Source organism: Rattus rattus, chromosome 16, assembly GCF_011064425.1.
Source record: "Rattus rattus isolate New Zealand chromosome 16, Rrattus_CSIRO_v1, whole genome shotgun sequence".
NCBI classification, from domain to species: Eukaryota; Metazoa; Chordata; class Mammalia; order Rodentia; family Muridae; genus Rattus; species Rattus rattus.
In genome coordinates this window covers 10974189-10999550 of record NC_046169.1, presented here as the reverse complement: position 1 = coordinate 10999550, position 25362 = coordinate 10974189, and the positions used below count along the sequence as shown (strand labels likewise).

The window sequence follows — 25362 nt, the reverse complement described above, 5'->3', positions numbered from 1 at the left end:
CCACGGATTAAAAAGCAGGCTGTTGGGTTGGAGAGAGGGCTCAGTGGTTAAGAGCACTGACTGCTCTTCCAGAGGTCCTGAGTTCAGTTCCCAGCAACCACATGGTGGCTCACAACCATCTGTAATGAGATCCGATGCACTCTTCTGGTGTGTGTGAAGACAGCTACAATGCACTCACATAAAATAAATAATTTTTCCAAAAAAAAAAAAAAAAAAAGGGGGGCGGGGGGATTCAGGCGAAGGTGCAAAGACTTACAAAGGAAGGGAAAGGCCCCGGGTTCGGCCCCCAACAACAAAAAAAAAAAAAAAAAAAAAACCAAAAAAAAAAAAAAAAAAGTAGGTTGTTGTTCCCCTAAGAACGTTCTCGCAGATCAATCACAGATGGCTTTGGGAGAGCAGATCCAGGGACCCTACAGTAATGATGTGAGATAGCAGTGGGGACTCTGACCAGCATTCTGCCTAGGCAGCCTGGGGGAGGCAATATGGTGGGTCAGCAGGAAGTGGCAGATTAAGGATGTGGCTTCTAAGGACCTAGTCATGCACCAGGTACCTGCCTGAAAACCCGACCTCTGGGTGTTATTTGAGTCCTGTCTGTGGTTGCATCTTTTATCCACTTGTCCCTGTGTCCACTGAGGGCTCTGTGACCTTTCTTCCCCACCCCAGTGCGCACCCCAGTGCGACCTGTCTTTACAGGTCAAGCCTGGTTCAAATCTCACCTCTCCAGGTCATGTACACAGATAGACGGTAAAACAGGGATAAGTTAATGTCCAGGAGGAAACAGTACATAAGCAGCTGACCAGGTAATAATGGCTGTCCATTTAAAGCCATGGTCAAGAGTTTCCTTTTGACATAAACAGTCACATGGAGTGGGAAGTTGGTTTGAAAGAGAACATTCAAGTCCTCGATTTTATTGCATCGGATCTCTGATGCCTTTGACAAGAAGATTTGCCGTTATTTTATGATACACTAAGAAAGACAGAATGCTCACCATAAACTATGGCCTTAGGCTTTTGCACCATCAATTCTGAGCTGCATCCCAAATCAGAGCTGTGAAATGAGAGAAAGAAAAAGCCCAGGGTTTCTGGGCAAATCGATGAGCTTCGTGCACGGCGGAAGAGATAGTCTGTGAATTGGGTTCTAAGAATCCAAAATGACACTGGACGGGCAGTGTTCTGTGGTCCTACTGGGTGGCTCTCTTTCCAGAGTGAGCAGCAAGTGGTTTGTGCAGGGCTACCTACCTTCAAGGTCTGAGGACAGATTTCCAGTAGACACCCCATTGCTCTTGCATGGCCAGCAGAGAGGTGATGGGAGACTTCCCAAAGACCTTCCTATCTGTCCAGTAGGGTTCCTTCCCAACACACACACACACACACACACACACACACACACACACACACAGAGAGAGAGAGAGAGAGAGAGAGAGAGAGAGAGAGAGAGAGAGAGAGGAGAGAGAGAGAGAGAAAGAGATGGGGGTGGAGGGAGGGAAAGAGAGAGTGCAAACAGTTGGAGTAAACAATTGAGAAGTGACTATCAGGATCATGGCTCTACTTGACCTATGCCCTTCGTAATCAAAGCTAGCTTGAGTATCTCATTCATCCTGTGTCCTGTGTCCTGTGTTAATGACTTCCTGAATCTCCAGCAACCCTGTGTCACACAGTCTGGGAGCACAGGGCTTCTGCCCTTAGCCAACTCTAGTACCTGCCCTCCAAAGACTGTCCCAAAGACTGCCATTCCTTCATGCGATCTGTGCCACAGGGAACTTGCTGTCTTTTGGGATTCCCTCTCTCTGTATGCCCTACCCTTCAACCCCAGACAATTCTGGCTTTCTGCAAAGCTCTAAAAGCTCCTCCCAGTCACTGACCCTGGGTCTCTAGTTTTCCTACATTGCCGGAGCTAAGAGTACCTGGTCATCTTTCATGACAGTGTGTTCTGTCACATTCAATCCCTGTAGATAAGACATCATCTAAGTGGTGGGAAGTACTTATTGAGTGCTTACTGTGTCCCCTGCACAGTGCTACTCACCTGTCACCCAGCATCCCAGTGTCCATGCCCTTGTGACAGCCCGATGCTGAGCTGTAACTTCAGTGTACATTTTGCAAACAAACTGAGTTTAGGAGGCTGGAGAGAGCTCAGTCAGTAAAGCACTTGCCTTCCAAGCATGAGGATCTGAGTTCAGTCCCTAGCATTCACATAGAAATGTGTGTGTGGTGACATTTATTTATAATCCCAGCACTGGGAAGGAACAGAGAAGGGGACCCCTGGCATGCTGTAGTCAACCAGTCTAGGCTACACAGAGAGCCTCAGTGCCTGTAGGAGGTACTGTATCAAAACTCACGATGGGTAACACCAGCGGAAAGATACCCAACATTGTTCTGACTCCTACACATACATGAACACTCATGCACATACATGATCACCTCCTCCACCACACATGTACACACACACACACACACACACAGAGGGGGAGGAAGAAAGAGAGGGAGGACAGATAGGGGGAGGGAGGGAGGGAGAGAGAGAGAGAGAGAGAGAGAGAGAGAGAGAGAGAGAGAGAGATCTTAAAGTCCATCTTTTTTAAATTGCATTTTAAATTTGTTTGTGGGTGCACATGTGCACACATGCACATACACATGTACATGCACACCCTTGTGGCATGGCATGCATGTGAAAATCAGAAAGCCACTTCCAGGAGGTCACCAGGCTTGGCAGCAAATGTCTATCTACGGGGACATCTCATGGGCCCCTCGAGGCCTCTATTCGTTTACTCCAGCCCTGGACTTCTAGACTGAGGAAGAAGGATGAGACTTGAACCCAGGCAGTCCAGTGCCTGTGCAGGATTCTGAAGCTCACAGCAGAGAGAGAAGGGGGGAGCACGCATTCCTGACAGCCCATGCTGGAGTCCAAGTGCCCGCGATTCCAGACAGAGCTCTGGCTGCACGGCCGGCGGTGTGCCTGTCATTTCCCGGGTAACAGCTGGCGGAGTCACTTCAGTTACACCCATTTTCACCTCTGTCCCTAAGTGACAAGGTGTTCTGTCACTGCCATCGCCTCTCTGTATGTGGAAAGGCCTGGCTCCTTCATTGTGAATGTTCCTGCCATTGGTGCTATCTGTCCCTGGCTGGGAACTAGGATGGGAGGACGGAACAGTGGCTCTGTGGCCCCTTATTGGCTCTGCAGGTCAAGGACAGCCAGGGCCTCAGCACACAGTTCAAGGATAAGCTATCCAGATGCCCACATCTTTGCTTTTGCTTGTTCTGAGTCAGTTGCTATTACTGTGCAGCCCAGGCTAGACCCAAAACATGCTCTGTACCCCAGGCTAGCCTCAGACTCTCTCTGTAGCCCTGGGTCTGGACCATTCACAGACCTGGCACATCCTCACCTCCACCTGTGTGTCTGTCCTGGTTGATCCCTGGCTCAACCTTCCAGCATGTCAGTGGCCAGAGCGCACCACCCAGCCAGTGGTACTGCAGAGTTGCCTGTAGACAGCAGCAACTAAGCCACAAGAGCCAGGAATGGGCCTGCAAGACTGACCATGATCTCCCCACTCAAGCCTTCTGAGCCCACACCCGTAAGCAGCTTACTCTGATTATGGCTAGTAGAGTTCAGCCATCATGAGAGCTCAGAGGGCACATTAGAGCCCTACTTGCCTATTCTCTCTCTGGCACATGCTCACATGTGTGTGCAAAACAGGCATACACACGTGTTCATGCACACAAGCACACATACCTGAACAGGCCTGCAAGATGAGTCAGCATCTCCCTTGCCTTGATGAACAGTCAGCTGAGCAATCCCGTGTGGCCCAGCCATCCCAGCTGAGCCTCCCTGTGTGACACAGACCAAGACCTGATCCAGGATCAACTAAACGAGTCCATCAGAGGTTGATCTAGAAGGAACAAGATCCAAGCCAGAGGGTACTTGTGTGGATTTGAGGGAAAAAAATCTTACAGATCTTGCTGTGTAGTACAGGTTAGGTGTGGCTCAGGTTAGCCTTGATGTTTCGGTGATCATCTTCAGGTACCAACAGGGTTCTTTTGAGCCACTGGGCTGTGGAATGGGTTATAGAAAGGGTCAGGAGGAAGGTCCTGGGTGCATCTCAGCAACTCAGCTGCTCCACGGGCCCAGTGTGGTTCCCAACAACGATAACCTAGTTGGGACCCTTGCTGCTCACTGAGCTGCCAGTTTTCCTCCTCACCTCCCTGTGGAGACTGTCAGCCTCAGAAAGCCTGGAGAGTGGAGCCTGGTAGAATGAGGCTTTACTTCCAATCACACAGGAAGCTGAAGCAGGAGGCAAGGAAGTTCGAGGACCAACTGTACTACAGAAAGTTGAAGGCCAACCTAGACAACTTCATGAGGCACTGTCTCAAAAGAAAGAATTAGGGTATAGCTCAGTGGTAGAGCCCCTGCCTAGAATCCCCCAGTGATGGCTGGGGCGTGGCTCAGTGGTAGAGCTGGGGGGGGCTGGGGTGTGGCTCAGTGGTAGAGCCCCTGCCTAGAATCCCCCAGTGAGGGGCTGGGGTGTGGCTCAGTGGTAGAGCCCCTGTCTAGAATCCCCCAGTGAGGGGCTGGGGTGTGACTGAGTGGTAGAGCCCCTGCCTAGAATCCCCCAGAGAGGGGCTGGGGGCGTGGCTCAGTGGTAGAGTACCTGCCTAGATATTTTAGGCCTGGGTTCATCCCTAGTTCTTCAAAATAGAAACTTAAACCATCAGCCAAGGAAAGAGAACAGTATAACCTGAGGCTAAGGAGTTCGCAATTGTTCACCTGCTGACCTAGGACTGCAAACCTCCAAGAGAACTGCTCTTGGCTGAGTGGCAGACAGGAAGCGCTTGTCCTTTGCTCTTCTCTGCCCTGTGCTCTCAGGTATCTCAGATTTTTCTCCTGCCACTGTCAGGAATGGAAAAGCAAGCACTCAGCTGGGTACAGGATGAAACCCCGGGAGCACTAACTCATGGGTAGCACCACTACACTAGGACTATCACCCAGCTAGGAGCACCCCTTCACTAAGATCACTACCCCACTGAGAGGAGCCTCATCCCAATGGAAAGACCACCGCACTAGAGCACCACCACCATCAAGAGTACCACATGACTGGGAAATCACTCAACTGGGAAGAGCACCTCACTGGAGCTCACACCAGTGGGAGCACAGCACCACTTGAAATATTACCAAGCTGGAGCACTGCTTCCCTGGAGGTAACCGCCAAGAAGACCAGAGACGTTGACACATTGGGAGCAATCACCCTGCTGGGGGCATTTCCCCAGCATAGCGCCCTACCACTGGGAGCACCACTCATCAGAGTATCATACTATGGGAGCACTATGCTTTCAAAACACCACACCCTGGGGTTCCACACAGTTGCACCACTGAAGGACTCAGTGCTATGCCCCGCAGACCCCATGCAGCCTGCAGCACTGAGCCACACGGAGCACTAGGCCATTTGAGCATTGAGCCGTGTTTTGGGGAATCTGATTTTATGGCAGAGATATTTTTATGTTTCTTAAATATGTTTTAAACTGTAGCATTTTATGAGATTGTACCCCAAGGCTTCATAGTACAGGGCATGGTTTTAAAATTGACCAAATAAATAACATTCTGACACACTCGAGATGGAGGGAAGGCCAGGCTGGCTCTTCCTCTCCACAGAATCAAATATAAAATGTCCCTAAATGAGTTTATGTGTGCTCCAGAGAGAACTAAGCATCTCTAAACACAGACGGCACCACTGCAGAACAACCTTGTGTCTGAGAGGACCCCAGCAGTGACAGCCACCCTGTGTGACCTGCCATCTTTGAGGCCTCTTTCATGGATGATGGTAGGGTCCAGTTCTTGGAGCAGAAATAGACGCATTTTTCCACAGACCCCACCTCCCATGAGGAGAGTCAAACAGAAGTTGTTTAAATCACCCTGAAATAATTCAGAAGGCAATAATTCAGCTGACGCGAACTTGTATTAAAGACATAATATGAACATAATGAAGCAGCTAAGAGGCATTTTGGAGACCTGGGGACTACAGATCCATGCTCTGTTGGCCTGAGGCAACGGATCATTTTAGAATAAGATGGCTCTTCAGTGCCTCTGGAACCCCATGTGGTGTTAAAGGGGCCAGACTTCAGTACTCTTCTTCATACTGAAGGCAGGCGGGGGTGCTGGGCAGGAGGCAGCATCCCCCACGTCCAACTCTTCTCAGTGTTCCAGGGACACACATCGGCTGACCTGGATGACATGGAACAACTACTTCCTGTCATCTTGGACATACCTGGCAGAGATGAGTGAGCACTCAGAGAAGTCCCTCAGCTGAGAGTTCACCTAACTTAAAAAATAAACATTGCATTGTTTTCACGCCTATGGAAACAAAGATTCTCATTTGCCCTCATGGGAAGCGCATGTTTATGTAATTTTAAGTGTTTACTCTTTCCACTAAATGTTAAATCTGTCTAATTGTGTAGCGATGTTCATTATTCTTTGATTCTTCCTCTGTAGTATCATTTACTGGAAATCAGCCACAATTCAAAAATATTTAAATCAGAGAACTAAATTATCTATAAGCTTTAGAGTGTGCATAGTGTCAAGTAGGACAACAAATTCCACCTCCATCCTTTCCCATCTTGGCTAAGACGTGAATTGTCTCATCCAGAGTATCAATGCTGAATGCACTACCCTCTTATTAGCCACTCAGTGGCTGTTTCAGTCGCCAGGTCAATTGTTTACTAGATTCATACCCAATACTGAAGTTTGTTCAGTGTATCCACACAGTGTATCCTACCCTCCCACTAGTTACTCAGTAGCCATCTCAGTAATTAAACTAAGTTTGTTCAGTGTATCCAAACAGTGTATCCTACACTCCCACTAGTGTATCCTACCAGTGTATCCATACAGTGTATCCTACCCTCCCACTAGTTACTCAGTAGCCATCTCAGTAATTAAACTGAAGTTTGTTCAGTGTATCCATACAGTGTATCCTACCCTCCCACTAGTTACTCAGTAGCCATCTCAGTAATTAAACTAAGTTTGTTCAGTGTATCCATACAGTGTATCCTACCCTCCCACTAGTTACTCAGTAGCCATCTCAGTAATTAAACTAAGTTTGTTCAGTGTATCCATACAGTGTATCCTACCCTCCCACTAGTTACTCAATAGTCGTCTCAGTAATTAAACTGAAGTTTGTTCAGTGTATCCATGTAGTGTTTCTTACAATCCCATTAGCCACTCAGTAGCCATCTTAGTAATCAGACTGAAGTTTGGTCAGTGTATTACCATCTCATAGCTACTCTGGCTGTCTTGGTGGTCAGATGGACTGTCACTACTATTGCACAATGATCATATTTATCTCAACCCTATTTGACTCAATAAAGGCTCAATAGTTGTTGCAAAGTAATATACAAAGGATGTCAGCATTGTACCATAAAAGGACAGATTAACTCTGGTTCTGTGGGGAAATCATGTGTATGTAGTGTGTAAATGTCCTGTATACACTCACATACATATATCCTCAGTCTCAGGAAAAAATCAGGGAATCTGAAACATATCCATGAATGAGGACACTCCAGTTCTTAATGGAATATTATGGGTTTGTTTGCATATTTCTGTACAGAAATGTTGTCTTGTGTGATCCTCATTCTCTGAACTAAGGGCCAATACCCAGAAGCATGGCTTTAACACCATCTTACCTGGGCGATGTTCCCAAAAGTTGCCTGAGGCTTGCAAGTCACACACATGTCAGCTGGGTCAGGCTGCAGACTGGTCACTGAGGGAAGCTCACCTTTGAACTGAATCCAGCCTTTTCCATACCTGCCTTCCATACTGACTAACTCAGGAAGTGTGCAGTCAACTCTAACTGAGGCAGGATTCTTAGTAGCTGGACGCAGAGCGGAAGAGGGTGGTCTCCAGGATACAGTCTGGGAGCCCTTCCCAGGCACCTTCTCTCCTGTCCACTGCCCTCAGTGAGGCCTGAGCCATTCCCTTTGTGACTGTCACAGGCCTGGGAGTTTCTCGGACAGAGTCACTTATCAAGCTTAAACTCTAATTACACTTATCTCAGATGAAAATTGGCCGGATCACCGTTTAAAGTCCTCCTAATTGTAAGCAATGCTCCTTTAGTGAGCTGCCGGGGCTGTCTCCCCTCTTATCGCTACAGATCAGGCGTGCTCAATTGCTTTTCCAAGCTTAGCCTCCTCTTCCCTGCGCTTTTGTGGCCATTTCAGGCGTGAGCAAGGTGGTGACCGTGGATGTGAAAGGGAACTGGCAACGGTGGCTGAAGGTGCGGGACCTCACCAAGGGAGTGACCTATTTCTTCCGTGTTCAGGCGCGAACCATCGCCTACGGCCCAGAACTCCAAGCCAATGTCACTGCAGGGCCAGCCGAGGGTGAGTGGACTGTACCTCATAGCTCTAACCTGCTTTGTGGATGGGGATTTAGGAACATTCTCAAACAAACTTTTGGGGTCTAGCAGCCAGAAAATGCCTTGGAAGTTTCCAAACCGCATCATAAGCCAGGCACAGCAATGCACACCTGGAATCCCAAGGCCATCCTCACTGAAGAGCTTGTGGCCAACCTGGGCTATATGAGACCCTGCTCAAAAAAGTTTTAAAAAACCCAAAGCAAACTACAGAGAACATGAGCCTCTGCGAGTACACTTGTTACATACACAGAAGCAAGTTTTTGGTCTTAAGTGTATAGATTTTTGTTTGTTTGTTTTCTAGCTAAAACAAACTAAAACACCTTAAGAAAAATTAAATGATAATTATAAAACCTTTTTAATATACATAATCTTTATGTGTAGCCCAGACTGGACTCAAACTCAGGACAATCTTCCCACCTCAGTTTCTCAAGTAATTGGATACATCACCACTTCCAGCTATGAGTCATATTTGAATTAAAACGAATAAGAAACCCCTAGTGTTCTTGAGTCATAAGGGAGGGCTGGTCCACCTCAGCAGCCCTTCAGTCTGGTTCATTCTCCAAGAGGCAGACCAGTGTTTGAAGAACAGCACTGGACAACTTTTGGCCCACATTATCTCTGTCTGTCCTCCGATTACCTCCTGTTTTATTTTTGTTTGTTTGTTTGTTTGTTTGTTTGTTTGTTTGTTGGGGGTGTGCATGTTCATGTGTGAGTGTGCATGCATCTGTGAGTATGTTGGTGTGTGGGTGTGAATGCCCATATGTGTGTATGTGTGAGCATGCATGCACACACGTGTGGGTTCGCACGCATGTGTGAGCATGTGTGTATGTGTATACACCTGTGGAAGCCAAAGGTTGACAGTGGACACCTTTCTCCATTGTCCTCCGCATTCTTCTTGAGAAAGGGCCTCTTACTGATCCTGGCAAATTACTTGCCAATTTGCCTAGACCAGTCAGGGAATCCAAAGGACTCTCATTTATCTGTCCCCCCTGTGTAGGAATAACAGGTACACACCCAGCCCCAACTCCTTTCCCTTAAATTCTGTGTGTGCATATGCATGTGTGTACTGTATGTGTGCACTGCAGTCTGCAAGCACAGCGTGTGCCTGCAGATGCCAAGAGTCCATGTTGAGCGCCTTTCCTAATCGCTCTTGCACCTGGTTTTGGAGACAAGGTCTCTTGATGAGCCCTGTGCTCACTAACCAACAAGACAGGGTGGCCAATGAGCTCCAAGAATGCCCCAGTGCCCAGCACCTCTCTTGTGTCCTAGGATTGAAGATGCACACACAGTCGTACTGAGCTTGGAGTGGGTGCCAGGGATCCCAACCCTGTGCCTCATACTTGTGTGATGGGGACTTCACTGACCCAGCCATCTCTCCAGCCCAGCTTTTTTAATTGAATTAATTTATTTTTCACGAGTCAGTTTTGGACTTCACTGGGCATTTGAAACTTTTCTTCTAGATGCCAACATATGTGTGCCTATGTGTTCCTGTGCCGTGTTCTGAGATTCACCAACACGTCTCTCAAATTCCTGTGTCCTGTGTATGCATCATTCAAAACCTTTTTCCTTTCAAGCCTGTAAGAAACAGAGCTAAATATAAGCACAAAAGGACAGAGACTTGGAGATCTCACAGGCAGATAATCCTAACTGCGCTCAGCGTCTTCCTGAGCAGATCGTAATTGCTCTGTCGCACACTGACAACGGTGTAACCGGCCATTCCAAATCACTCCCTCTGGGTCCACATTTTCTGAGTCACCGACCCTTCACTCCTCATACCAAACCCATGGAGGAATGAGTGAAGGAACAGGGTGGCACATGCCTGTAATCCCAGCACTCGGGAGATCACAAGGTTAGGGCCAACCTTTGCTGTGTATCAAAACCCCGTCCTGAAAACAGTCCTGGGCTGGAGAGATGGCTCAGTGGTCAAGAGTGCGTGTTGCTCTTTCAGAGGACCTGAGTTCAGTTCCCATCTGTCAACTCTGGATCTAAGGCAGGAGTTCTCAACCTTCCTGGTGCTGCTTTCCTTTAACACAGTTCCTCATGTTATGGTAACCTCCAAACATAAAGTTTTTTGTTGCTACTTCATAACTGTAATTTCACTACTGTTATGAATCATAATGTCAATATTGCACATGCAGGATATTTACTGTGGGACCCCCCAAAGCAGTTGTGATCCACAGGGTAAGAGCTGCTGATCTAAGAACTCTGGTGTCCTTTTCTGTCCTCTGCAGGCACCAGTACATGCATGGGTGAGAGCATGCATATACACATACATCATACATACATAGATAGATAGATAGATAGATAGATAGATAGATAGATAGATACATAGATACATAGATACATAGATACATAGATACATAGATAGATACATAGATAGATAGATAGATAGATAGATAGATAGATAGATAGATAGATAGATAGATAGATAGACAGACAGACAGATACATAGATACATAGATAGATACATTAGATACATAGATACATACATGGATAGATACATAGATACGTAGATAGATACATAGATACATAGATAGATACATAGATAGACACATAGATAGATACATAAATATATAGATACATAGATAGATAATAGATAATTAAAAATCTTTAATAAACTCAACACTTCTGTCACCACTGAGAGATCCCCAGTCCCCTCAAAGCCAATATCTACTCTCTTTGCTCTTTTTATCCCACAGGGTCCCCAGGATCTCCAAGAAATGTCCTTGTCACCAAATCTGCCTCTGAGCTGACCCTTCAGTGGACAGAAGGAAACACAGGGAACACACCCACTACAGGCTACGTCATAGAAGCCAGACCATCAGGTAGGAGCCATGGGGCCATGTAATCCTGGCTGGACACCAGGCACTGCCCACCTGGTGGTATCTTGGTCACTTTGAAGGCAGTTGGTCCATGGGGCCTCCTCTCCCTGCATTTCCCTAGCAGGGCTGGGGTAGGGGTCATGTGTGGAAGAGGAGACTCATTTCTTGTTCCTCTTCTGAGTGCCTAGTAACCACAGATGTGCTGTTAACCTCTCGGGCATTCAATTTCTGATGCTTTAGCTGCATGACACTCCGAAAGATGATAATTGTCACTCTCAGAAAAGGGTAGACGAGAGGCGAAGGACACTTGAAGATGTTTCGGCTCATCAGGAAGATCTAGAAGTGTCTCAGGGGCTCGTCTCAGGGGTCTAATGCTGGCAGCCTGTGGAAAGAACCTCGCTTACTTCGGATAATTACAAACGTCCTTATTAATAGAGAAAACGACACATCAACTTCTGTGTCTCTTGGGCTCCTGAAAAGGAAGGCTAAGCTCCATTCCTGGGCTGGGGAGAAGGCTTGAGTGAGAAAGCTTGCTGTGCAAGCCTGAGGACCTGAGTTCAGATCTGTAGCACCACATCAGAAGCAAGGCGTGGCTATATGTGCACCTGTACCTGTAATTCCAGTGCTGTGGGAGGTGGAGACAGGAGGATTGCTAGGGATTACTGACTGCCAGCCTCGCTGCAGGCTCAGTGGGAGATCCTGTCTCAAGAGAATAAGACAAACAGTGACAGATCAGGGCACCTGATATCCTTCTCTGGCCTGTGTGTGTGCACGGGGATGTAAACAGCCACACACAAGGAGCATACACCACGTGCCCACTCACACATGCTCACATGCACACATATGCACACACGTCCACACACCAGCACATGCACCCTTGCACATGCATGTGTGTGTACACACACACTCGCACACATATGCACCTGTACACATACACACAGGCATACGCATGCACACACGTGCACACACATGAGCTTGCACAGAACTACTCCTGCCCTACCTCCTTCCTCCTTACCTTTTTTTATATCTTGCTCACTTTTTAAGAAATCACTTTATTTTTATTATATGCATACAAGTGTTTTGCTTGCATGTATATCTGTGTACCACATGTGCGCCTGATGCTTGAGGATGGTGAGACAAGAACATTGGTAACTAGAGTCACCGGTTAGGTGCCGGGAGTCAAACCCAGGTACTCTGGTAGAACACCCAGTGTTCTTACCCCTGAGCCATCATTCCAGCCCTCTCTTGCTCATTTTAAAAGAAGTCTCGGGGTTGGGGATTTAGCTCAGTGGTAAAGTGCTTAACTAACAAGCACAAGGCCCTGGGTTCGGTCCCCAGCTCTGGAAAAAAAAAAAAAAGAAGTATCAGTTACATATTAATGGAATTCAGTGTGTTTTCATTTTTTGAGAGTGTCCCATGCAACTCAGGTTGGCCTTGTACTTTCCGTGTAGCCAAGAGTGATCCTCCTGCCACCACCTCCCGAGTGCTGGGATCGTAGGTGTACATCATTCTGTGGAGTTTTATGTAGTGGCTGGAACCCAGGACTTTTTGCATGTTCTCCCACCTGGTCCACATCCCAGCCCACAGCGTGGTGTTTTTCCGTATGTTCTGTTACCCTCACACAGCTGGGACTGAGGAGCTTAAGGAAGGAAGACTTGTCTTAGCTCACATCTAGGAGGGTTCGGTCTCTGGTCACTTAGTCCCACACATTTGGCTGTACTTGTTAGCAGGAGAGCATAGTAGAGGGGAACTGTTTACTTCCTGGTAGACAGGAAGCAGAGAGACAGGAAGGGGCCTGGGACAAGGGCCCACTGACAGTGGCCTACTTCCTCTAGCTAGGTCCACCTCTGAAATAGTTCCCCCAGTTGGTAACCAAGCATTCAGCCCACAAGCCTGTAGGAGGCAGGTTATATGCCAAGCATGGTGCCACACCCAACCACAGCGATCCTTAGTAACTCGTGTTCTGCCTCCATATTGTATTTCTTCGCTGGTCCCTACATTTGAGACAGAGTGCAAATACTTGTATTTCTGTGCCTATGTTATTTAACTTACCATGGGCTCCTCCAGCTCCATACATTTTGCTACAAAGGACAGAACTTGACTCTTCTTATGGCTAAGCAATGCTTCCTTGAGTATTTAAATCATACTTCCTTCTTCCATTCATCCACTGACAGACCTCTAGGCTAACTTCCTATCTTAGATGGCAAAGGTATCTATATTTGACATACTAACCTCATTTTCTTTGGCTGTACACCCAGCACCCAGACAGCTGGATCATCTGCAGTCTTGTTTTTAGATTTTTGAGGACTCCTGTCCTGTTCTCCATAGTGGCAGAGCTAATCTACATTCGTACCTACTGTATGTGCATGTCCCCTTCAGTGAGGAAGGGTGGATGTTATTAGAAAGTGAGTTTCTGGTGGTTTGAGTTGGGTAGTAACTGGGAGCTCTGGGTTAGGGGAAGTCCCAAGCATGGAGAATGCTAAGCAGCCTCACCATGACCTTCAGATGGTCACAAGGCTCACAAGGAACACCCAAGCATGAGCACAGACGAAGCACCAGGTTCTCTTCGGGAAGGCGTTTCTCCCCAGTGCCGGATGGGATTCTGTGTTAGGAGCCATTTTGGTCTGGTATTTAAGAAGGCTGTGAGACAACAGGGGAAGAGCCTCGATGTCACATCCTGGGGACATAATTCTCCTCCCTTCTCCCTCCCATGTTGCTTCTGGATGGTTTTAAGTTAGAAGTGTGTTCTGGAAACATCTAAGGGGAAATAGACTGGGAAGTCGCCCTGGGGAGATTGCCTAGTGGCTAGAGTACCTGGTACACAAGTGTGATGACCAGAGTCTAAAGCCTTAGAGCAGAGGTCCTTAACCTGTGAGTCACAACCCTTGTGGGGATCAATGACTCTTTCACAGGAGTTGCTAAGGCCACCAGAAAGCACAGGTATTTACATTGCAATTCATAACAGTGGCAAAATTACAGTCATGAAGTAGGAACGAAATGATTTTATTGTTGGGACTTACCACAATAGATGGGAACTGTACTAAGGGCCACAGGATTACCCAGCCTTAGAGCCTACCTAAACCGTGGATCTAGCAGGGCATCTGTGACCTGGTGCTCCCACAGTGAGCTGGGGGGTGGAGATGGGAGAGTCCCCGAAAGCTTGTGAGCTGGCTAGTCGCCGGCATAATGTCAGCAAACGGGATATCGTTTCCGATAAAGAGGGAGCTAAGGGCCAGAGATATCTTCTGACCTGCATACATGTTCTACAACACGCACATGCCCATGGTGCATGGTGCTCATGCCTGTATGGACATGACTATACCCACACACATATGCGAAACAAGCACACCTTTTAAAATGTCTTCCTGGAGGGCAGTGGGGGAAATGTTGTAAGATGTGAAATTGTCAGAGAATGAAAGTTCACGAAGGAAGAGAGGAAGGGACAAAGAGAGGAAGAAGAGAGGGAGTGAGGGAGGGAGGGAAGGAGGGAGGGAGGGAGGAAGGAAGGAAAAAGGAAAAGAATCTTTGGCTTCCCCTTGCTGGATTAGCTGATATCCAAGGAGTAAGGCATTGACCAGCTCTAGAGACAGGAGTCATCAAATCAGTGAAGGTTCTCTGATCATTTGGTCCTCACCATGACCCCAAGGACAGCCAACTGGCCCTCTGCAGTGACTCTATGTCCTGCCACCAATACTGGAAGGCGATCGCCATCCATGTCCCCTTGTGAATGCTGATAACCTGACCGTGGTGGGCTGCTGGACCGGGGTCTTCCACTGAAAAACTAACACAGCAAGCTATCCCGTCCCCTTTACAACCCAAGCCGGCCCCAGCTCACAGTGGCACGCGAGCTTTTATAGATCGTCAATATTTAAACACCTTGCTGGGACCCAGGGGCCTCTGGATCTCAGCTGTCATCTATTTCAGGCCTCATTACACAAACCATTAAACACTGTATCTTCTCATTTTCTCCACTGAAGCTCCTTGGCAAGGCCTTCTCCAGGCAGAGCCCTGCCTGCCTGGCATCCAGGGGATAGAGACACTTAGGTGTCCCATGGCCCAGATGGTCTGTTCATCCTGATGTGTCCATCTCTGCCTGCCCCTGTGAACACCGTGTCCCCCATCTGTCCCCATCCCTGTCTTCACCCCTGAAGCCTTTGCGAGGAGGCCGTGGCTGCTCCACCCCACAGTGCTGATGGCAGTGGCCTCAGGCTGCATCACAGAGCCTCTTACTCCAGAGCGGGTGATCCCTGAGTGCAGCCGGAGGACATGGCCATCAAGCTCCACCAGGATGGCTGACCAGCTGGGTTCATTTCTCTAAATTTTGAGCGCGTCTCCCCTGGAATTGTGTCGCAAAAGGCATCTGGAAAGCAGCTATGTGGTGGGGGCAGACTCGAATGATTTATTCACGAAAATTTTCCAAGGCATTTTGCTGTGTAGCTCTCAGAGGCTAATTTACATATTTACACAATACACTGGAATGGCACTAAAGGCACTATAAATATACTTTCCTCTCCAAAGCGGCCATGAAATATATATTTAGGACGCACCCAAGGCGGGCAGACATTGTATTGCTGTTCTCACAGATGATGCCTTAGCCTGCATGCAAGGGGCAGGGCCTGTCCACCCTCCTGGGTGCACCCCAAGTCCTTTCCCGTTCATTGTGACTTTCAGTGCTTGGTGGGGTGAATTTTAACTGAACAAAGAAGAAAACCAATACTTTCCAGCTGGGCCTGGTGGCCGACCTGTCTTCCCAGCATTCCAGAGGATGAGGCAGGAGGATAGTGAATTCTAGGCCAGCCCAGGCTACCTAGGTAGGCAGACCCAGTTTCAAAATTAACTAGTACCAAGCTGGGGAGATGGCTCAGTTGATGAAGTGCTTACATTACAAGCACGAGGCCTGGAGTTGGATTCCTACAACCTGTGCTCCTTAAGATCAAATAAGTCAGCAAGGCACTGCGAGACCCTGCCTCTAAAGCCAAGGGGATAGTACCTGAGAAATGACATCTGCGCATGTACACATGTGCACATGCGATAGGTAGGTAGGTAGATGGATGGGATGGATGGATGATGGATGGGATGGGGGTGGGTGGATGGATGTATGGTGGGTGTGGGTGGATGGATGGATGGGTGGGTGGGAGAGTGGGTGGATAGATGAATGGGTTGGTAGGGGTGGGTGGAAGATAGATAGATGATAGATAGATAGATAGATAGATAGATAGATAGATAGATAGATAGATAGATATTCATATTCTTTGAAAGTTTGAGATGGTACAGCAAGTGGACCTCAGCCGGAGCTCTGAGTCATGTCAACACATCAACATATTCTCATTCTCTCTCTCTCTCTCTCTCTCTCTCTCTCTCTCTCTCTGTGTGTGTGTGTGTGTGTGTGTGTGTGTGTGTGTGTGTGTCCTCCCCACCCCCACCCAAAATGCCTGGGTGTCCTTCTTTCCTGGATCAGTCTCTTTCACTGGCCATTGCTACACACACCGAGTGCTGTCTGCTACCTTGGCCAAGGACCAGACAAAAGGCTTTTTTTTATTAGCAGCTGTATTTAAGCCTCACCTCCTAGCTTAACCATTCATACAAAGAGGAAAGGCAGCGCTTAAGAAATAAACAACTGCCAAGCATCTACTCACTCAGTACTGCAGGCTGCTGATCAGGCTATTGGTCAGGCTGTTGGCTGCGTAACTTAGTGGTGAGTGACAGTTTCATTCAGCATGGAGACCCTGTTTAATTGGCCATGAAATCAAACTTTGGTATCTGCACACTGTCTGCCCTGACACCTATAGCACTATGCCTGGGTGTTGAAGGATACATCCAGCCAAAGCCCTTGATCATGCTGCATCGGGCTCTGCCTTGGCTCAGAAAAGATGGCATAGCCTATGAACAAATGCATCTCCTACATTGGAGCTGGGGAGGTGCAGGCATGGACAGCTAAGAACTGATTCTTTCCGTCCTCTAGAAGCAAGCATAGCCTTTGACAGCAGCTGTGTTTATACTGGAAGAGCCTTCTGGTTTTAAGACCTCCATTCTCCTCTCTAAGGGTGAACAGCACAGTGGAGAAGGAAAAATCACAGAGTCTGTGTTCTCTAAGGAACACCCATGCAGAGAGCAGAACTCCGCAGTTCCACTCATCTTTGTGAGATGTTAGGTCTGCAGTGACAGTGACGCTTCCTCAGGAACATTCACAGTTTTTATCCTGGTGCTTCCTCGCTGCTTTCTTAAGACCTCCAGGCAGACTTTCTCCAACAGTGAGCTAAGAATCAAGATTGATCATCCAGGAATCAGTTACTGGTGATCAGTCATGGAGGAGTCGCTCAGAGAAGAGTATCCAGGGGTCAGTCACCTGAGGATTCATCCAGAGATCAGTCATTTGAGGACCAGTCATGCAGAGATCAATCACCTAGGGGATCAGTCAGTCAGTCAGGGGTCAGTTTATTCTGAGAATCAGTCACCAAGAACCAAAAGTCACCCATGGAATTATCTCTCAATGCTATCAAAGGATCAGGCATCTGGGGACCAGGCAGAGGTGAATCTGACATGTGTTAACTGTCTAGGGATCATCTAAGAGATCCATCACCTAGGGGGTCTGTCACCCAGGACACCCATCACCAGTGACTGAGCAGTCACCCAGAGGACAAGTCAGTCACTCGGGGGACCAGCTATACAATAGGCCTGTCACCCAGGGGACAGTCACCTAGGACACATGTCACCTAGGAATTCATCCTCTCAGATCCATCCCAGGACCAGCTAGTAGACCTGGTCTTGTGTGTGAGATGTGTGAAGTGTGATGGCTGATCCCTTCTGGCCATGGCACAGAGTGGTGACACGTGGGTCACCTGCACTCAGTGCCCAGGGTTCTCTTGAGATAAACACAACCATGCTGTCCTCTCCTGTTCTGAGATGGAAGTCCAGGCACTGGGAATCTTCGCACAAATCTCATTATTGTTAATAGTTCTGTAATGTTATTTTTCTCACAAATTTGTGGAGGTATTTTCTCCATCACTGATTTATTGAGATATTTAGCAGTACAATAAAAACGGGAAAAACAACCCACAGTTGGGAAACAGTGGCCGTTCTCACAGCTGCCAAGGGTTTGTTGTTTTTTTTTTAACCCACTGGTGATCGCCGTGTAAATATTGGTATGGATAAATAGCTCAGTGAATTATAATCCATGTATGATATGCTAATTTTCAAAGGCAGAATTAAGCAAAATAAAAAATGCAAACATTCTCTTCTGTTAATTCGGAAGGAAATTATCTTGGCACCACACCACCCTCTCCCGTTTTTGAGTGTAAGTAGATGGCTGAATAAATCGCTCAGCGTTGATATCCTATATCAATATTTTAAAATGTTTTTTTATAAAACATGCACAGAGTTCCTGGAGCTATGACAGAGCTCTTAAAGTCAAATACAGTCTTTGGGTGGCAATAGAAGCAGAGGAGATGGCGTTTGTCCCGTGTCACAGCACAGCATTAAGGAACCACGAATGCGGAGGACATAGAGAGAGCTCACCACATAGGTGTTCAGACCTCAGATGACATGGAGATGTCTCAGTCTCAGACATTCTCTTTAACTTCAGAGGGCTGAACAACAGCCAGCTTGCAAGTCTGCATTTCTGTCTTCAGACTCTTATAGCATAACATTATTGTTTTAATGGAAAACTTGCCACAATCCATTCAACATCTAGAGCCTTGGAGCCAAGCACCAAGTAAAATAGGGCTGGTCCTTGTTACTGAAATTCTGATGGAGTTGGGGTCTGAGGGAGGCCATGTGGAGCAAAGATGGCTGCCTGGAGGGGTAAATAGATGGGTGGGTAGGTGAGCAAGTGAATGGTTGGTGGGTGTTTTGGTTGATGGGCAGAGAGATGGGTGGGTGGGTAGGCGGATGAGTGGATAGGTAGACAAATGGTACATCAATGAGTGTGTGGGTGAATGGGTAGATGAATGGGTGAGTTGGTAAATAGGTGTATGTATGAGTGTGTGGGTGGATACATGGATGTATGGGTTAGTAGTTGGGTGAGTGGATGGATGATGAATGGATGGATGGTGTGGATGGGTGATGAATGGATGGATGGTGATGAATGGGTGATAAATGGATGGATGGTGTGAATGGGTGATGAATGATGGATGATAAATGGATGGATGATGATAAATGGGTTATGGAGGGATGGTGTGTATGGGTGATGAATGGATGGGATGGATGGTGATGAATGGGTGATGAATGGATGGATGGTGTGGATGGGTGATGAATGGATGGATGGTGATGAATGAATGGGTGATGAATGATGGATGATAAATGGATGGATGGTGATAAATGGGTGATGAATGGATGGATGGTGATGAGTGGGTGATGAATGGATGGATGGTGATGAATGGGTGATGAATGGATGGATGATGTGAATGGGTGATGAATGGATGGATGGTGTGAATGGGTGATGGCTGGATGGCTAAATGGATGGATGGTGTGAATGGGTGATGAATGGATGGATGAATGGATGGATGGTATGAATAGGTGATGAATGGATGGATGAATAGATGGATGGTATGAATGGGGAATGGGTGATGAATGGATGAGTGGATGGATGATGAATGGATGGATGAACAAGTGGAATGGTAGGTGGGTTGATGGATGATAGGTGAGTGAGTGCGTTGATGGGTGAGTGGATGGATGGGTAGATGGGTAGGTGAGTCAGTGAATAAGTAGAGGAGTGACTGGGTGTGGATAGGTGGATGGGTGGATGAGCGGGCAATAAGTAGATGTGAGTGGGTGGGTGTTAAGTGGACGGATAGGTGGGTTGGTGGGATATATGAATATAGATGGGAGGGTTGAGGGTAGATGGATGGACAGATGATAAGAATCAGTGTTTATTGAATTCTTTAAAAATTCAAGAGCCCTGGGCTATAAACAGTGAAGTAAACTGAGCACGTGTTCTAGGCAAAGCAACTGTCCCCTCCTGGAATGTGTGTTGGAGTTGGGAGGGGTATGTTCTTGCTCTCTCTCCCTTCTATCCTTGGATGTACATGGCCTATGAGATCAGAGACTCTCCTGACCTGCCAAAGGGCAGAAGAGTGTCCTACCAGAGTGGGCCCTGAACATTCATAGGTGAACCAGGGGGCATCAGAGGGGGTCCAGGGCTTTGCAGACCACATGCATTAAATCCTCTATCACTCTAGACTGTTCTTAAGCAAAATTCACATTAGAAATATGAACCAGAGCTGGAGGGGTGGCTCAGTGGTTATGATCGCCCACTACTCTTACAGAGGATCTGAGTTTGGTTCCCAGCATCTATTTCAGGCTCACAATTGGCAATAACTCCAGCTCCAGGGGATCCAACGCCCTCTTCTGGATGCCAAAGGCACCTGCACACACAGGACATAACTCACATAAACACGCATGCGTGTGTGTGTGTGTGTGTGTGTGTGTGTGTGTGTATGTGTGTGCATGCCACACTGTCATCCATTCTGTGCCTATAAGCCTTGTTATTTTAGGTAGGAGGAGGGACCACCTATGCTACGGTTTGCCGTTGTGACATTGCCACCCGACAGGTCTCTTGATGAACAACAACCAACGATGTTAATATGTAGGAGTGAATCGCAAGGCTCTACTCTCTGCTGATGCCTTTAAAACGATCAGCTTCACCTCGTTCATTAACCTGTGACTATCAGGGCTTCCGCAGGGCAAAGTCTAAACCCTGAGCAAACACAGACTCACACACTTGCGGTCTCCTTCTGTTTACCATTGAGCTAATCCATCCGAGTGCACCTTCTGTGAAGGCGGTGCAGGGAGGCTTCACTCTCCATCACCCTGGGGCCGTAAAAACAGCAACTGTGTGCACATGTATATTCAGTGGGCTTTTCCTCCCCAGATCACCTGCTTTTTCAAGTCCCACGGACTTTCGCCTGTAAGAGGAAATTGAACTTGGGAAGGATTACTACACCATAAGAACAGTTTAGACTCTGCACCCACCTTTTTAACAGCAGCCTCCTCAGGGAATAATTTATATTTTATTTGCAATCCCTCATGTTGCACTGACTGTGTGTGAAGCAGTGTGCTAAGCACTTTAGAAATGAAAACATACTGAATCTTCAAGGCAGGCCCGCACTGTACCCACCTTTGTCATCACCATATGACAAACAAGGAACAGAGAAGTTGAGCACTCTGCCTAAGGTCACACAGCCAATGACAAGACCACTAAGGTTCTGTAGTTATAGACAGTTTGTTCAGCCACAGTGCTTTTGGGTCTTTTGTTTGTTATTGTTGTTATCATTGAGACATGGCCTCGTGTAGCCCAGGCTGCCCTAGAACTTGCGGTTAACCCAAGGGTGACTTGAACTTTTGATTCTCCTGCCTCCACCACCCAAGTGCTGGGATTACAGATGTGATTGGTATTTTTCTTCACTCTGTTGGTGCTTTAGAATCAAGACCGTTCACCCCTTTCTTCTTTCCTACATAACTTTTTCTGGCTTAGATCTTATTCTTGTTTTCTTAAATATCAGAATTAACATACACTTAGCATTTACCTACTATGGAAAACTATGCATGAATGTTACCACTTTAACATAAGCATGCATACATGCATGCATGTGTGTCTGTGTCTCTGTGTCTCTGTGCCTATCGAGGCCAGAGGTCAATCTTGAGTGTCATTTCTCAGTCACAGGCTCTGTCTCTAATCTGGAACTCACCTCTTAGGCCAGGCTGTCCAGCCATCGAGCACTAAGGACCATCCTGTCCCTCCCTCCCCAGCTCTGAGACATCATGTGTGTGCCTCCACATCCAGCTCCTTAGTGCATGCTGGGAATGGAGCCCAGGTCCCCATACTGACACAGCAAGAGCTTTACCCCTAAGCTGTCCTAGCCACACATCAACCTTATTTAAATGTAGTAATTCCGTGGTGCTGTGTATCCACTGCCACCATCCGCCTTCCATCTTGGAAACCCAGGCTCTTTTACTGTTGAGTTCCGGTCCCTGGAACCTCCCAGTCTACATTCAGTCTCCAGCACTTGAGCAATCCTGGAGACCTCATCCAAACAGAACTGTGCACTATGGGGCCTTTGTCGCAGGATGACTCCAGTGGCATCCTGTCCTCAGTGTCCACGCATATTGCCAGGATCCCTCCATTTCAAATGTGGCGTAACATCCCATTGTATGTTCTCGACGTGTTTAGCCTTTGTCTGTCTACCTATCAGCTTGTGAATGGCATTGTTGAGAACCCGGACTTGCCAGTGATGTCCAGAATACAAAATCTTAGAAAATAAATGCATACTGCATTTAGCACCATTGACTAAAAAATGTGAGCTTGGGGCATAGCACAACGGTAGAGCACCTGCCTGGAAACCTTCAGCGAAGGACTGGGAGGGAAGCTCAGCCACGAACACCACTGGATTTGATCCCTAGCAGCTGTGGGGTGGGAGCAAAGCTCTGCGTTAGGGCAGGCTCGACTGCAGGGGCTGAAGACACTTGACACTGATAAGATCTTTTTATTTGGGACGTGGCCTTCCAAGCAGAACCAGGGTCTAACCCCCAGCAGACAGCAGAAGTTCTAACAACTTTTCACAGAATCCAACATTTTGCTCTGAAAGAGAGGACTCCCAAGGTTCTCTTACAGCCACTCCAGGACCCCACATGTCCATTCTGTCCACAGTGTGTGGAGATCACCATGTACCACCACGGTGATGGCAGAAGCTAAGAAGGAAGCTATGCCTTAAACCATCCTCTTCAGCCATTGGCTAAGTTTTGTTTCTAGTCAGAACAGTGTCGGAACCCATAATGGGTGTAATCTAACTGGTGACCCGCTAGCTCCTGGCTGTTTGCGGGTCAGGGATGGGGGTCAAAGGGTCAGCAATGGGGTGCATATGGAAAGCAGAAGGGAGTCAGGAAGACCTAGCTCCAATACGACAAGGAGACGGGGGATATAAGAAAATGCCACTCTGAAATAGTGAGGTGGCTCAGTCAGGCCTAATGACCTGATTTTGGTGTCAGAACTCACACGGTGGGAGGAGAATTGAGTCCCGCAAGTTGTCCTTTGATGCCTACAAGTACACTGTGGTATGTCCATACCACCACACAAAATAAATGTAACAACAAAGAGATCGGCACCTCCGGCTAGCTACTCTGGGACACTAGCTGATGACAGAGACACACCTCTTCTCCACCCGTGGCCCTCTCCACTCTCCAAGGCTGCCCTCAGATGCCCTGTCACAGGCAGCTGTGAGCTGGCCAGCCAGGCAGCCAGGGACCTGGGGCTCATTGTAAATAGCTTTTATTCACCTGATGTAATTGTCATCTCGGGGGCTTACTGCCTCCGTCTGCTAACCTCTACTCTCCATACAATCTTATCTAGGCCTAGAATGTTTTCAGTCTCTGAGACTTACTGCTGAGTGAGCTCACTCCTTCCTACTTCTTTCCCTGTGAGCTCTGGCTGGCTGGTTCAACTCAGCTGTCCTGGCTAAAACTCCTCTTTAAGCTAACTGATTCAACCTGGCTTTTTTTCTCAGGCTCTGACTGTAATTGCTATGCTTGACCTAAAACTAACTTGAGCCATCAGTTCTAATCCTCTGGCTCCTTCCCATTCTCTGGCTCGCTCTGTCTTCACCTGCTTGTTCTCTCTGCAACCTATCTCTGAGAAACTCGCCCAGTAAAACTGCCGCTTTTTTTTTCTTCTTTTTCCTCTGTCTTGTTCTCTCTTAAGTAGCTTCTCTTTCCTCTCTCTTCTTGTGAGAGTCAGGCCTATCCTATTCTGTCAAATCTTTCTCTGATTCATCGCTTTGTCTGCCACTCAGTCAGGCATCACTTTCAAACATGAGCGCTTCCTTCAACGAACTAACTTTACTTTCACTGTTTGGGATTAAAAGTGTGAATGAGGGCCTGTCTGCATTCCAGTCAGAGATTAAAGGTGTGTGCTAAGGCTGGGGCACAGCACAACTAAAAACAGGTATTTTCAGTAAAAAAAAAAAAAAACCAAAAAAACAGTCTTGGGGTTCACAGAGTGACCAAGTGTCCTGCAACAGCTCAGAGTTTGTCCTGACCTCTGCCCCGGCTCTGATCCCTCTTGCAGATGAAGGCTTATGGGACATGTTTGCAAAGGACATTCCCAGGAGTGCTACGTCATACACCGTGGGTCTGGACAAGCTGCGGCAAGGGGTGACCTACGAGTTCCGGGTGGTGGCCGTGAACAAGGCAGGCTTTGGGGAACCCAGCCGCCCTTCCATTGCAGTGTCAGGTAAGCCCTTCGGGAAATTTAAGGGCGCCGTTCTTTCTCTAGAAGACGGAGATATAAAGTGGTAGCACGGTCCATCTGTGAGGGGACAGTGAGGTGCTGAGAGGCTGGTAGGCCCTGCAGCTGGGAGGAGGAGGTGCTGCAGATCAGATCGCCGCAGTAGGGAACGCAATGTAGACCCTCCTCACTCTGAAACTCCTCCCTGGAACTGCCCTCTTCAAGCCAAACTTCAGACGCTGAGCCACTAGCAAGGACCCCATACCGACAAGGGGAGATTTCAATGTCAGGCTGTTAGGACTTGCATAAAAATCCAGGCATGGTGGTATGCATTTATAGTCTCTTCCCAGCTCTGCGGAGGCAGAAGGGGGATGATGGTTCAGATCAGAAATCTGCAGGGCAGTGAGGGACCCTGTCTAAACAGAGGTGGGTACATTTCTGAGGAAGACACCTGAGGTTGACACACTGGCCTACACACACACACACACACACACACACACACACACACTAGAGAAAAGAGAAACTGCTGTGAAGCAGCTTCACGCCCCCATGACCTAGAAGTGTACACAGCAAACCACAGGTGAGCTGCAGCTCATCGCTATCATGGGGCATCCTCCGCAAACACCTCTGGGATCCCACACCACCCGAGCCAACAGTGGCTGACATCTGCACTGTGGTCAGTTCATGAAACCTTCAGAAATGCTAGCTACCACCACCCACTGGCCTTGCATCAGGACCCAAGCCCTGAGATGTGAACTCCCCACAGGACAACTGAGGCCCCTCTTCCCCGCAAAGCGGCACAACAGGCCGACACTCATGGGTGGCCATCTTGAGAGTCACGGGACTTGCTATATGGGATATTGAATGCACAGCCAGACACCCCACTTACATCCTTTGGATTCAAAACACTGTCATTGCCTGAGAAACCCTGC

General features: G+C 47.8%; 1 protein-coding gene across 1 annotated transcript in view; it reads left to right on the top strand.

Moving 5' to 3' along the window:
- The window catches only part of Sdk1 (sidekick cell adhesion molecule 1), a 429935-nt gene that overhangs the window by 378173 nt on the left and 26400 nt on the right, over positions 1–25362 (top strand). The window contains 3 exon segments of the mRNA XM_032887198.1: positions 8196–8357; positions 11092–11217; positions 24272–24436. Coding sequence (XP_032743089.1) covers positions 8196–8357; positions 11092–11217; positions 24272–24436 — 453 coding nt within the window.